Genomic DNA, 14,872 nt, shown 5'->3' on the forward strand with positions numbered 1-14,872 from the left:
TGAATTGCTTTCATCGAGATGGAGTTTCGGGAATCCGTTTGTCCAGCGGCATCATGATGTGGGCTGGTCAGAACGTCCTAATCAGGCAATGTGGGATGGTGGGACAGATGCCGTGTGGGGTATGTGGGATGTCTTGGCGGAAGTACCAAGACGCCCACCTTGCTGCAGCCCAGGTTTCGGCAGCGAGTCCACAGCATGATACCAGAATTTTTATGAACGTCACTCAGCATAGCGCTTACCCGAGAAGTCGCATTAAAGTCAATAGATGTAGCCATGCGGCGAGTAGTCATGGAGTAGCCTAGATATAAGATGCGTGATGCCTGACACTGTGGCACTGGGGGTCCTGAGCCAGCCTCCTAGTAGCTCACGTATGTATTCAGCAATTTAACCCCGTTACAATCGAACTTGAATTCATCCTCAGTATGTCTCGGCCGTTCGCCATCATTGTGGGTGCAGGCCCCTGCGGCCTCTTACTGGCCCTTCTCCTTGCCAAAGCCGGGCTGGGGGTACAGCTCGTCGACGCTGGCAACGAGCTCGACGACCAACCCCGAGCAACTCATTATGGCCCAGAAGCCGTAGAACAGCTCGATAGAGCAGAAGTCCTTTCGGATGTCCTTTCGCAGGGTTTCATCCCTCACGGCGTTGCCTGGAGAAAGCCCAGCGGGGAGATCATCGCCGAGCTTCCAACAACCACCTTGACAACTTCTGTGAAGCATCCCTTGATCTGCTTACCGCTGAACAAACTAGGCAAAATATTGCATGACCATCTACTGAAGCAGCCCCAAGCCAGTATTCTTTGGGGTCACCGGGTGACGCATGTGAGCCAGAACGAGGAGCAAGCCATCGTGGAGGTGGACGCTCAGGGCACTTCGAAAACGCTGGCGGCGACTTATGTCATTGGCTGCGATGGCGCCAACAGCCAAGTCCGGAAATCGCTCTTTGGCGATATGGAGTTCCCGGGATGGACTTGGGATGAGCAAATTGTTGCAACGAATGTCAGTGAAAGAGCATGCGCTGTCGCTTTGTTGTATGCGCTAATCACTCGACGTTCCCCAGACTTACTATCCGTTTGACAAACACGGCTTCACAGACAGCAACTTTGTAATCAGCCGAGAGCACTGGTACGGCCGATAGACCCTCTTACAACTGCCTGAGTTTGGCTGATCATGATTGTAGGTACATGGCAGCGAGGATCTCCAACGACGGCCTATGGAGAATCACATACGGAGAGGTACCAGGACTCACCAAGGCCAAATATCTCGAACGACAAGCCTGGAAGTTCGAGGTGATGTTACCAGGAAATCCGAAGGCGGATGAGTGGAGATGTGTCAACTTCAGTCCTTACAAAATACACCAGCGCCTGGCACCATCGCTCCGACAAGGGAAGGTACTCCTCGCGGGTGATGCAGCGCACCGTGAGTCGGACCCCAATTGCTTCTCCAAGACTTGCTTGCATACTAAACGACCGAATCAGTATGTAATCCATTTGGTGGCTTGGGGTTGACAGGAGGGATTCTTGATGTCGGAGGCTTGTATGACTGCTTGAACGGGATCGCTACGGGTAAGGCAGAGGAATTCATCCTGGACCGGTACAGCGATGTTCGTAGTAAGCTGTATCGTGACTTCACCGATCCTATCTCGACAGAAAACATGCGGAGGCTTTGTAAGAGGGACCCCGAAAAAGTGTTGGAGGAGGACACGTTTTTGCAGATGATCCACGAAAGCAAACACAACCCTGAGGTAGCCGCGCAATTATCAGAGGCCTCTAAAGGTTTGAGCCATGATTTCACGCAATACTACAAGTAGAGATTAGACTTTTGTTGGTCGAGTTGAGATGCTACCATACTCCACATGACTGTTTCTTGATCTGAGTCTGAGGGGGAGGAATGAGAACGACACTGGAAACCCTCATCGAAGATGTAGTTTTGATAGCTATCCGACGAAACCAATACTCCGGGAAGAGAACCGACGGAGGACTGCAAGTATCGTCGTTTTCAATCAGAAACTTAAACAAGCCCCAGACCCTGGAATAAGAATATCCGCAGGCCGTAAGTTTTGGGTGATCACCTTCACAGTGTTTCCTCAGACTTGCAGAGACCATTGCCTAGATACTAGGAAGTTGTCCCGAACTGACAACGAAGCGTATTATACATCCATCACATACGCAAGACTGAAGCGCAAATCTTGTGTGAAAGTACATGCTTTTACCCGCAAGACCTCCGTCAACAACATAAAAGAATGAGAATTCTACAGAGCTTTGGATTCGACAAAATGATCAGCGTTCTCGTCTGGGCATCTCCTTCGAACTTAGAGTCGTGCTTTATCACCAGTTGAGTCTCGTTAGTCAACCGTCAAGCCAGTCAGTATAGCCGTCTCTGCGTGACCGACGGCTTGGTCAACCTGACTAGACGTCGCGGCTGTTCGTTGCTTCCGACTTGAAAGTATTCGTGGCAAACACACCAAGGCTTGCGCATCTCAAGTCGGAAGTCGGTGGCTGGCCGCTTAGACGTTACTGGTGAATGTTACAACGGCATCGCTCTTGCAGTGGAGAAAACCGTCCGCGAAGAATCCAGATCGAGATTGTCTTGTAGTCTCTTTTGATTTCCTGTCCACAAACAGAGCTTTTATATCGAACGGAAACAGCGACACGGCATTTGCGAGGGATAATCATAATGTTGCTCGCTTGTCCTTCCGCGAATAAGACATAAAAGTAGGTGTACAAGCGTAGGAAAGCAGCTCAATCATACGGCCAGGATCTCTGCCTACTGGTAGGTCATTGAATTAAGCCAGACACCAGGGAGCTATTCAAGTCTATCGATGTTGAAGCCATGCCTCGAAGCATTGTTCTCCTGGATGGCGGCCACCTCTTGTTTCTTCTACGTATTCATATGCAAATGAACGACCAATGGTGGGCAATGTTGATTCGCGAAAGGTAAACAGTTCAATCCCATGGCTTGTGGCATAGCAAGTTGACCTGAATTGGTGGTACTATACCAAATACCTTCTGTCGACTCAACAGAGCAACAACAAAGGACTTTGCCCTTATTTTGTCTGCTAAAGAAAACACTCCTCGCTCATCCATCCGTCTATAAATACAGTTCCAAGATCTAGCCTGGACTAGTCACGATTGATTGTCTGTGCACTTTCTTATTCCAACAGGACTGGAATATCAACCAGTATAAATCCGTACACTTGTCATAGCAGGAACAAAGCTTCCCGATACATTTGCGTTCGTCTCAATCAGTGCTGGATTCGACTGGCTCGGAGAGATGTATGCCAACGGACAGGGTGGATCAAGATCGACTGCCAGCTGTGTGCACCATACATGTAGCCAGCCTTGATCCCCAGCGTCATCACCCGGAGTCGTCGCCCGCGGTACATTCATCTTAGAAACACCACGAGACGGGTAATTTAAAAAGGACAAACAACCTCTGTAGTGAATATGAACTGCTTTTTCTACATGACTGGAGCATAAGGGACAAAGGCCGAAGAATTCGGTCCAAAAAAAGAAAAAATAGAACAACAAGTTCATGGATGAAGTTGACTATTTCTGTCTAAAAGAATCATACAGACCCGCCCCATCAACCTTCTTATATAATTCCTGGGCACAAGTATTCTCCAAAACGCTCATGATCACAGCCATAGGCATATTGATTGGAACCTGTATCCCACTCAATCCCGCCCACAAGAGGCATAGACCAGCAACGGTATAGACAAGTAACGTTATTGCTACGATAGACATGATCAAAGCAGCGGAAATCGCATGCCCTACAAAGACAGCCTTCTTGTCAATCTGTACGCAGCATCGGAAGAGGAAAGAGAACGCAGCATCCAATGGTAAACTACCGTAATCACCATCACTTCTGTCGAGCATAAATAGGCATTACCTTCGCCGGAACTGGCCCTGATTCTCACGCCTGTCATGGCTGCCGGGTTGAGATTGGTGCTGGGCCTTCCATCACACATTTACTACCTGGGCATGTCGTCTCCTTTGAAGGTCATCGAATCCATCACGCTCAAACAAAACCTACCTAGCGCCGTCTCCGACCACTGCCTGCGTATCCTCGATATCGTCCAGGAGAAACGGCAAACACCAGGGCCTGGGCAACTGGCATAGATCAGGATGGCACGACAGCTAGATATGCATTGGGAGCGTATGCTCATCCGCTCCGATTGTGCTGTTCGACAAGCTGACCAGGCAGTCTTTCCCGAAACCCACCGGATTTCTCAGAGTGGAATTCACGAAGAATTTTGGCGAAGATTACAGCGATGGTTTCGAGCTGGTGGGCTTTATAGTGATCTTCCACATGGGCTGTGTCATTACTGCGTGAGGTTCAGGATTTGTCACTTCCGGTGATGTATGTGATGGCAACTTTCCGGGCCTTCAACCGGCGGTCACAGACGGATGTTCTCGGAAGGATCACAGGAATACCGCCTCAGTAAGTTCACAATAACCCCCTAGAGGGCTGCAAAGGATTCAATATCTCAATGTGGCGTCCCCTGCTATGCGGATGCAAGGTAACCAACGGACAGACGCTCAAAATTTGACGCCACGGGCTGCCAAACACCCGTCTAGTAAATCTAGCAGACTGCCACTTGCGTATGAGCATTCAGACAGAATCCCCATATGCAAGAAACCACACAAGACAAACACCTGCTCAACATGGCAGATAACATGTGGTGCACCGTTGTGCCCCGCCCCCGCGCCGCGCCCCGGAGTCCGGTCGTTGTGGGAAGGGGCGGCTTGGCTGGCGGTCCCGTGTCAAGCCAGCGTGAGAACGAGACCTCAACACCCGCTTAAAAAAAGAAGAGTCCAGACCTGGCCGTGTTTAGGCTGCGGGGTTGACGGGAAACTGCAAAAAGACACCCAGGTGATGTTGAGGCTGCGCATTTGTCCGCGTGTGCCCGATGTCTGCCTACCATGCGACCCGATCAAGACAACAGCCTGATGGGCTCTCCTGACTGTGTCAACAAATTACAACCCTGCCTGGACTGGCGCTGACGGGGCCACATGGGAATGTTGCTTCTGGTCACGGATAGGCCAGACAGAGAGGCACGTGAGGTGTTGGAATTACGCCTGAGACAGGCTCCCTTTGGAAGAACCGGAACAGACGGGCTGGGAGACCGCCGCTCGGGCTACGGGAGGTTTTGGTGAAGAAGTGTGAGGCACCTTTGGCAGGTTTGGGTTAGGAGGGGGACGTGCTAGACGGCGCCGTTGAGATCCGGAGCCGTGTCTTGGGGCCTTGGCGGTGTCGAGAAATGTTGGAGGTCTCTCGTCTGTGCCACCGCAGTATCTTGGGCAACCGGACGATCTGGAAGCCTTTGCTGCCCACGCTTTTGCAGCGCTCGTGTCTTGTGCGACGGCAACGACGACTGTGCATGAGATTTGAGTTGGATTGGATCTTGCGCGCATGCCCAGAGCTGGACGAAAGTCAGCTGATGGCTGGTCCTGGCAGCGAAGAAACAAACGTTAGGTCCCTTGCATGCGTGCCATCGTCCATCGATGGTTTTACCCCGCAAAACATATCGCTGTAGGGTTGGTTTTGGTATGGCGGGCGACTCAGAGCTTCTCGCCTTGCGGAAAAGTTACCAACACCATCCCGGTTCCCACCCGCACTAAGACCAACGCCAGTCGACCTTGCCGGTCTTTTATGACGCAGGGTTGGGGTAGAAGTGAGCGAATCACAGCGCAGCGATAAGGCAGTTGTGAGACTCGTGTGAGGGTGTGGGATGGCGTCGCTAGATTCGGGGTGGTGCATGATGACTCTCTGGTGCGCGCACACCTGGCTGAACGTTAGTCGATGACCGTCTGTCTGCGCAAATGTGTACGAAGCAAGCTCGTCCAGTGTATGAATGCGAGATGCCGAGGCGCATTTGCTGTTTGATGGGCAACATGGGGCAGCGTCTTGTTCATCTTTGGAACTAGCTGCGTGTGAGTATTGACAGGTTACGCAGGCAGCGAATCACAATCAGGCTGATCGGGTTATTTCTCGGGCAAGTTCAGCAAGCGGTCGGTCACTGGATGATGGCGTTGCACTCGGATAGGAGTGTCTGGTGAAAAGCGACATGATCGATGGTGGAAGCTTGGTGGTCTGGGTTGGGTAGGGATGGGCAAGTGATGAACGGGCCAAGATGGCGGGGGAAGGGCGGGCGGGATGAGACAAACAGCCCTGAATATCATTTGCCATGACGGCTGGAGAGAATCCGTGGGCGCAATCCGTGTCCCGACAGGAAGAGAAACGGAGGGCAAACTTCTGCATCCCCGGTAGGTATTTCGTATCAGGGACCTGCAGCAAGGTTGAAGTCGTGGGCAAGGGCGATAGGCCGAGTCAAACACGATGCATGTGAAAAGCAACGAGCGATTGAACATGTCACCATGCGAGAGATATGACGGTCGAATCGAAGAGCATCGGCTGTTCGTCTCTTGATTCCTTGTGCTTGGGTTGAGTTTGTTTATGTTGGTTGGGTGAATGCGGTGATGACACGTCTGAAGGTGCCGAAAGCGGGAGAGGCGCCGAGGTGATCGACGAGGCCCGTACGGATAGTGCGGTGATATTGGTTTCCCAACGACCACTGAAGGGCCTGGGGTGCTGGGCCAGATGGTAGGGCATGCTCATCGGGCTCGAGGCGACGAACGGAGGGCAGGTGGAGGGTTCGGAGTCGAGATGGTTGAGTGGCCAAGAGAACGGATGGAACGGAAAGCGAATGGTAAGCGGCGCTAGAGCCTAGTGCCATGGGAAACTGCAAAGTGCTCTCCGTCGGCCTGCCATTCTCGTCATTGAAAGCCCGTCGCATAGGTCGACAAGGATTTTAAGAACTGGAGCAACTGAGCCTGGCAGCTCTGCGAGGCAGGCGTCTGAGTGGACGGAGTGGAGGCGACTGTTCATCCTGGGGGTCGGAGGAGGCCGATGGAGGTGGGCTTTGCGTGCGTGTTTGCGAGTCACCGAGGGCAGGCCCCCGGACAAGGACCGGAGGTTCAATAGCCGTCCGGTGATTGACATGGGAACTTGGCCGCCGTCGGGAGATAGATTGGCGGCGATGATGGTTGCTGGTGGAGGCCCAGACACAGCGCTTGGCCGCAGGCGGGCGGCTTGACGGTTCGACGATAGTTCGAGTTGTGGTGATGGTGGTTGTCTTAGATTCTGCGGCCGTTCGCCTCGGCATCTTGAACTGACTGTCGGGATGGGCTAGAGTCAGGTCCAGAGCAGCGGAAGGAGTCAGGACCCCAGGCCGTGCTGAAGAAGTGGTCATCATTTTCAGCCCGAGGGCGCCGAGGCGATCCAGAGTTCATTGAACAGCGCGTGCGTGCCTGTTGCTGTGTCACACCCATAGGGTCGGACGGATCTTGTGGTGGTCTCTTAGTAGAGATGGAGGGTCACGGAGGCGATCGGTAAAACGTGTAATTGGACGTTGCGCTTGGGGGATGGAGGGGATGGGATGAAGTGGGAGGGATGGAGTCGTTGGGGGCTGATAAGCAAGAGGCACACGAGAGGCGGTCCGACGTTGGCGACGATGGGAAGGTCCAAGGAAGGCACCACTGGTACCAAGCCAAGGTCGTGACTGCACGTTGTTGTATTACGCATAAAATGAGCGACGCATGATATTGCCAGGGACAGCGTCCCACTGCATAGCATAGCATAGCCATTTGGCAGTTGTGCAAGAGCCATGCTCATGGACTGTGCTGTGCTTAATAATGCTATTCAGATAACTGGGGAGAGCTGTGTCTTACATAAGGTGGTTTATTCCAGATTTATCCCCAGGGTGGGTCTCACGGCTTGCCATTGGCTGAGAAGCTACCCCAGGCTTCAGCTGGTCGCTCTTTCTTTCACAAGTGTTCTCTCAGAGGCCTCTCCACGTCCTTTGAGCGCTCCAGGGCTGGGCGCTGATCGGGTCAGCCGGGCGCTCACACGGTGAGACCCTGCTGGAAGGCCCCGAATGTCTTGGAATTCCCACTATTATGACGGTCTTCATCACTGCCACAGGACCATCAGCAGCGTCAGGGCCAATCAAGGCCGCAGATCCAGTATCAGTGTGTCGCCGTCTTTAGCACACGGTGCTGGCCATCCGTCATCCGGGCTCTGAAGCCCTGTAATTGTGACACTGGCGGCGCTGTCATGGTCCGCAATAGGGGTGTCGATGTGAGAGCTGAAAGAGCGCTCGTATTATGTATCCTTCCAGAAGCGATCCAGGCTGGCTGGTGCTGGTCTCGAGGTGAGATCCACCGGTGGCATGAACGTGACCACATTCATGGACTGGACGGGACACTGGAGGAGGCGTGGACTTGGAGACCCCCAAGGACCCCCAACTCAACTCATGTCACCCCAAACTCTAAGGCCCAGACAGGAGGAGCAACGCAGAGACGACGACGATTGGGGGAAGTTGGAGGCTTCGGGTGCTTATCAGTTGGGGCCTGTGCGCCCATCCATCGCGCTTTCCTTTGGAGTCGAGGAAAACGCCTCCAAATCAGCCAGGACGCACACGGAGGGCAAGCACACAGTCACCGTTGCCTGCCTGCCAGGGCAATACGCAGCAACGACGTAAGCAGGCACGGAGGGTGAAAGCGCGAGCGAGGCAGGAACGATGAAGGGGAAAGGAAGGAGGCAGGAAGAGGCGTCAGTCCCTGCCTTGCCCTGCCCAGCCTGTCTAAGGTACCGCAGCAACCGCACAACGTCACGGGCAACCACGATCCAAGCAAATCAAGGCAGGGCAGGTCCAGCTGAGATTCTGAAAAAGGCAGTGGAGGGCAGCATCACGTCCCGTCGTCTGCCATCCAGCGCCTGTCGTCTGCGTCCCCGTGTCTTGCTGCTGCAAAGTCCCTAGTCATGATCCATGGCCGTGGCCCCTTCCCAGCCTGTCCTTCCCCAGGTTCCTTATCAGCAACTCCATCCTGGGCCCGTTATCAGTGTCAACGTGTGTGAGGTGCCTGCCCGTGCTGTGCCAGTCCGGTCACTGGTGTGTGTTGTATGGAACTCGGCCCAGTAACAGAAGGCGAGAGGTGTCATGCTGGGCTGGATTAAGGTGCAGATAATCAGGACAGCAGAAACAGCCTCGGGTTGCCTTCCGCTTCCAAGGTACGGATAGTCACTTATCTCTCTGCCCAAAGCCAGATCTATAACCTGGAAGGAGCGAATGCCCTCTGCCCTGCCACCTAAAACCAAGAGTCCCCCAACCTGCCTGTAGTCTCTTCTCTGCTAGTCTTCACTCTCGGTGTCTCTATCCTTCTTTTCTCCCTTATCGCCGCCTCGTGCATCGCCGTCATCGTCGCCGCCTCGCCTACCGAACGAACCTCGACCTCGACTTCGCCTCTCGGGACGTGCGCCGACTGCTCTGCTCTGCTCAATACCTCGCCGATACATCCTCAATACCGGACAGACACCAGGCCTCCCGACCGAATATCGATTATTCGTACCTAATACTAATACCCATCATCGTCATCGCGAGTCTCGAATTCACCCTCGTGACGGATTTCCATCTTCGATATCCAAGGCCCATCAGCCGTCAACCTCCAACCTCCAACTCGAATCCAGGTCCTTCCCGGCGCTCATCGCATTCCGCTATCAGCAGCCACCCTCCTCTGTCAACCTCTGACGACGACCCGAGTCGTGCGCTTGCTGGCCTCCACAACTTTACGCAAACCGCACCCGCACCGACATTACCACACGCGAACCCACCCGATCCAACATTCACGGTCAAGCAATCTGCACTTCACTCGCAACCGCGCTCTGCACTCTGCAAGGGCGGCAGCACATTCCATCGTCCCGCCCGTTCCTTGCTACGAAATCGCGCGAGATTGGAGAATAAGGGTGCGGCTCCAGCAAAAGCCGGGCCCCAGCGACCCAAATCCCACCCAGAACCACCGCAACCAAGGATACGACGAATACAAGACGTTGAAGAAAAAAGACCCGCTGCGTCACTTCCCGTCAATCACCGTCCTCAAAGGACCCGTCGAGATTCCTGTTCGAGCTTCTCCTTGAAAAGCATCGTCGCTGATTTGTTACCGCGCCGTTGACTTTACGTTACCAAAACATTGGCCACCCCTGCCCCCCGGCACACGACACAGCGCATCTTCCAGTCCCAGAAAGGCAGAAGGGCAGAAGGGGTTACAGAAGTCAGAGACGACAGACGAGCACGTCCGTCCGCACCGCACGCCCACACACCCCCCCAGCAGCAAGCACCACCTCAAGAGATCCCAAGTGCCAGCCCAAGGGACAAACTGTACAACTGCCCGAACTGGTCCCCTAATTGCGCGTGCCCTCTGCAGACTGCAACAGCCCGCCACGCCTTGCACGCCTCCACTGGTTGGCCCAAACCCTTCAGAGTCACAGTCGAATCCCCTAGCTTGAGCGCCGCCTCCTCCGCTGTCTGCTCGCCAATCCGTACCAGTTTCCAGCGCCTCCGAACCCCCATCCATCCTGGTTCCAGTCGTGCCCTGCCCTGTCCTGCAGAGGTACCTCACCGTCTCTGCCTGACCTCAGGGAGCCACAAAGTACCACCACCCTAGGGAGTGTGTGCGTGCCTGGTCTGGTCCCTTTCCCACCCCTTCCCTGTCAACCTGTCTTGCCTGTCGGGTCCGGCCTGCCCCGCCGAGCCACTGGCGCACCAGGGCCCAGGGAATGTCCAGACGCCATGATGTCCCCAAGGAGTTTCCTTTACTACAATAGGCATCCCTCGGCCTCTTCCACACCACCGGTCGCTTCTCCCTCTCCTCTGCTTCCCACGCGTAAACCGAACACCGACAAACTCGCTGCTAGTACGACTTCGACTTCGACGACATCTCCCCCCGTCAATACCCCCAGAACGGCGCTGCCTTCTGCCTTGCTGGATCGGAAAAAGGATGCTCAGAACGTTTCTGTCACCGTCACGCCTATCCCTGCTTCTCCCACTACCACCGCAGCTACCATGGCCAAAAGGAAGGATGCTCGCCGCGAAACGTCTAAGTTGGCGCCGTCGAGCCCTCCCAGGACAACCACGAGCGTAACGACCCGGCCAACAACGCCCACCGGCCCAGTTCAGATCCCCTCAAAATCAAAATCCAGCTTGTTTTACGGCTCCCGCCACGTTACGAGGAAATCGTTCCGCCCTAGAGATGTGCACTCTCCGGATGCCGTCCCTCCCGCCATGCTGGCCCTCTTGGCCGTCACTGATATCCCCAGACAGAGACGTGGCTCCAAGCAAAAGCTTGCTCGGGACCAGCCCATGACTCTGGAGGCTGTCATTGAGAGGCAGCAGGTCTGTGAGAAGGAGCTCAGTCTCACTTTTGGCAAGAGCCCCATGGACTTGCTTCTCTCCCCACCCGATGATCTGGAGGACGACGATCTCTCCATTAGCGATAGCGGACTCGGTTCAGTCCTGTCAACACGAACGGTTTCTGTCGAGTCCATGCCCTCTCTTGGGGACTCGTTCTCCACCGACACGCTGTCCTCACTTGAGTCACCTTATGGATCAAGTCCTCGCAGGAAGCGATCGCGACAGCCCCGGAGATCTTTGGAGCCCATTTCCTCTCCTCCCGGTCAGCCAGAGGACCACCCACTGTCCCGCGACCGAGTCTCCGTGGATGAGCTCGACTTTAGAGTTTTTGACGAATCGCAAGATGAGGAAGATGTCAAGTCGGAATTCTCATTTTCAGACTACACCTTCCCCTTGCGTCCTCTGAAGTCAGCTTTCAAGTCCAACTTGACTGCGTCCCTCCGCGCTCTCCGTTCGGCGGCCCGATCTATTTCCAACATCAACTTTTCGTCAATTCCGCCAGACGATTTTCTCACCCGGTCCATTCTTACCATCGACCCTAAGGTGCCTTACACGGATGAACGACGACCGCCCGTGCTGGAGGAGGAGCCGTCGGCGGCCCTCCGCCGGTATCTGAACCCCACGACCAATGCACGCATAGAGCCCCACCCAGCAACGGCTGCCGCTGCGCCTACGGGAACGCGAAGCTTTACTGCCTCGATCCAGATGCAGACCTACAAGGTTCAGCGAAGCCGGAGTGCACCACCTCCATCCAGCCGGGGCCCCTCTCCGACGACATCGGCAGGCACGACTCAGTCAACGCCTTATCAGCCCCCCTCACAATCTCCGAACCAGACTGCCTTTTCCTACCCGCCCGGAGCGATGCGTCAGCGCGAGATGCGCGAGAACTCGGATTTCATCCGCATCGCTGTCATGGAGATGGCGATGCGCAAACAGGGCAAGCTTGACGACCAGCGCCCAGGCCGTGCCCGCTGGGCGTTGCCGCCGCGGAAGCCGAGCGTGCGGGCCTACGAGGTTGGCGCCGACGGCGTCCCAGCTCGATGGATTCCCGTGTCGCAATAAGCGTTGCACGAACACATGATCTCCAGCATCACGCGAGCCGACGATGAAGCGCACCGAAGATGCAGGAACCCCCACGACCGGACGCCGCCCGACGGTGCGCCGCCGGCCACGCACCTAGCACCGATGCCGCAATGTGCAACAACACCAGGCACCGAGCACGTCAGCAGTCGGATCCCAGTCTGAATTACTTCACCCGCGGCAAGCTTGTGTTTTGCCGTGGATTTCCCCCCCGCGTGCGACACTACGACGGTGCTTGTCCGCGGACAGAGCGAAAACAAGAGGGTCGGGGGGGCATTCCTGGCACGTTGTGTGCGCTGCCCTGATTGCACCGAGTCTCTCGGGTGGAATCGTCATTCAACAGGCCCCAAGACGCTAATTTACGGGGAAGCGTTGGGCCCGCATTCATCAGACAGGGGGCCGACGTTAAGTGCCTGCCTTATCCGATATCGCGGAATGGTCAGCATCATCGCGCGTCTGGCTCCCTGCAAAAGGGTTCCGTTTTCTACCTAAACCGTCGACTACGCCGTCTGGGGCACCGAGGGCGGCATCCATTTTTCTTCGCTTCTAGAAGCAGTCGATCTGCGGGTCTTCTCATGCCGTTACCTTACTGTTTGGTAATAGCGAGGGACCTTTTGCTAGTCGTCCTTCTACCGCCTGCCGCCTACGGCCAGGAACCTTTTGCGTCGCTTTTTGGCCGCCGGCACAACTATTGCGAAATGAGCTGTTTGTTAGCGGGTCATCACCACCTGCTGCATTTGTCGATTTTTCTAGAACCGAAGATCACCGACTGGAAGCGAGGCGCGAGCAGGAGAATTGTTCGGTCGGTCGGATGTTCGCACATTCGAATTTTTTTGAAACAGCGGGCGGAGCAATCTGCGAAAATGAGAGACGCAAGATGCGTTGTCAACAACTACCAAGGAAAACCAATGATCGGAGCAGAGGGTTACGACAACATAGAGGTGGACACACGTCCGACACACACACACACACATTGCACACGACAACGTGCACACACACGCATACACAACACACACAACGTCTTTTTTGAGCCCGGTCCCGAGCGCATGGCCTGATGACAGCGACACGCGACAAGGAATCATTTCGCAGCGTGGGATGCGCATAGCCGAGACTGCGTCGTGGGGTCGCATCTCACCTTGGAACGCATCCAAGGTTGCGGATGCTGCTGCCACCGAGGGTAACGGGCCACTCACAGCGCATTTGATTCGCATTTGATTCGACAGCATATGCATAGCGATGGATTGGGGACACGAGCATTTGAGGCGCATCGCATGCATACCAATTTTTTTTCTGTTTTTTTCTTCTTCTCATTCTACACTCGACTCGCTTCCGTTTGTTGAGCGACGACGACTCACTCACACGTCTTTACTGCCTTCGACAGCACTGGCAAAACACCTACGCGGCACGAACTCGGGTGTCTGCGGGGGTGTCAAACCCGACGACCCCTCTTGGTGTTGTTCCCCACGCGAACAGCCCACGTCTTGGCACCAAAAAATTGACTCTGACCTTGCATGTGAATGCAGGTTGAGTGACTGGCGCCCAAGTGATCGAATGGGAGGCCGCGACGTGAGTCAGGGAAGGACCTCGCACAACAAGGAAGAGGGGAGTTGGGAAAAATTTTCTTATCTCTGCATACAATGATGCAAGAGAAATGCGACGACATGAGAGCCGGAGTTTTGTTTAGGAAGGTACAGCTGCGAGGCTTTTGGTGTATTACGGCGCAGCGGCATTAGCAAGGAGCAAGATCAAGAGCATGGGAATTAGGCAATGCGGCATCAGAATTGGCATGGGAGCAAAGGATGCGCTACAGACGCACAAGACGATTTAGTTGCAGAACAATCTCAATCACATATTGTACACATATTCTTACAGGCATCCCTTGGTTGTCCATGACAGGAACTGACTGATTGGTGGCAGGACCTGACTTATCCTTGCAGGGCATGGCCCAGGAACACGTTGCTCGGACTGGGCCGGGAAGCATGCAGGGAGGCCTAACCCAACCTCTGACTACGAATACAGGAACACGGCCTGCAGATTCAAAAGTGCACCGCTACTTGGGCACGCGCAGGTGATTGCGGTCGAAAACCGAGATAAGGGGGCCGGTCGTCGACTGGCGGTCACGCGTTGAAGGGGTTGACTTCCCGGAGCAATCTCACCGCCATCCAGATGCGGCCAAGCCGATGAGGACGTGGTTTAGGCTGGCTCGTTCGCTGAGCCTCTCGGCGGCCCGAAAAGAGGTCGGACGTGTCGGACGGTGCCTGGCTGTTTTATTTGGTGGGCGCAGCGGCGGCGACGGCGGCTCGCCCGCGCATTACCGACGTTCGATTTCAGCTTGACAGATTCCGAGACACGCGAATATCGACCGAGCGAGACGACCGACAGACGGGTTTAGGTCCTGCGTAGGCGAGCAATTCCCACTTTCGCCCTCTTACCGAGAGGCACGATTCCACTCTTGTTTGCGCTCGGAGAGCCGCCACCTCGGCAGTTGAGAGCACCGACCTTGCCCAATTCAACTCGAACGGCCGGTTCGTTCCCACCCTTTGCG

The 14,872-nt window shown here is 55.0% G+C and overlaps 3 protein-coding genes across 3 annotated transcripts; 2 read left to right on the forward strand and 1 right to left on the reverse strand.

The window, feature by feature from the left end:
- Positions 1 to 422: 422 nt before the first annotated feature.
- On the forward strand, positions 423 to 1,806 carry terC-1 (FAD-dependent monooxygenase terC; the record flags this gene model as incomplete). The annotated part of the gene is made up of 4 exons (XM_037316874.1): positions 423 to 995; positions 1,057 to 1,121; positions 1,177 to 1,415; positions 1,475 to 1,806. The coding sequence occupies 4 exons, from the start codon at positions 423 to 425 to the stop codon at positions 1,804 to 1,806; spliced, it is 1,209 nt and encodes a 402-aa protein (XP_037185368.1).
- A 3,380-nt stretch (positions 1,807 to 5,186) lies between these two features.
- CGCA056_v001615 (uncharacterized protein) lies at positions 5,187 to 5,501 on the reverse strand (the record flags this gene model as incomplete). Its single annotated transcript, XM_037316875.1, has 2 exons — positions 5,187 to 5,421; positions 5,470 to 5,501. 2 exons carry the CDS (start codon positions 5,499 to 5,501, stop codon positions 5,187 to 5,189), a joined length of 267 nt encoding a protein of 88 aa, XP_037185367.1.
- A 5,128-nt stretch (positions 5,502 to 10,629) lies between these two features.
- CGCA056_v001616 (uncharacterized protein) lies at positions 10,630 to 12,309 on the forward strand (the record flags this gene model as incomplete). The annotated part of the gene is made up of 1 exon (XM_037316876.1): positions 10,630 to 12,309. The coding sequence occupies one exon, from the start codon at positions 10,630 to 10,632 to the stop codon at positions 12,307 to 12,309; it is 1,680 nt and encodes a 559-aa protein (XP_037185370.1).
- Positions 12,310 to 14,872: the final 2,563 nt, after the last annotated feature.

This window comes from Colletotrichum aenigma (genome assembly GCF_013390185.1).
Source record: "Colletotrichum aenigma strain Cg56 chromosome Unknown KSG_Cg56_contig01, whole genome shotgun sequence".
Lineage (NCBI taxonomy): Eukaryota > Fungi > Ascomycota > Sordariomycetes > Glomerellales > Glomerellaceae > Colletotrichum > Colletotrichum aenigma.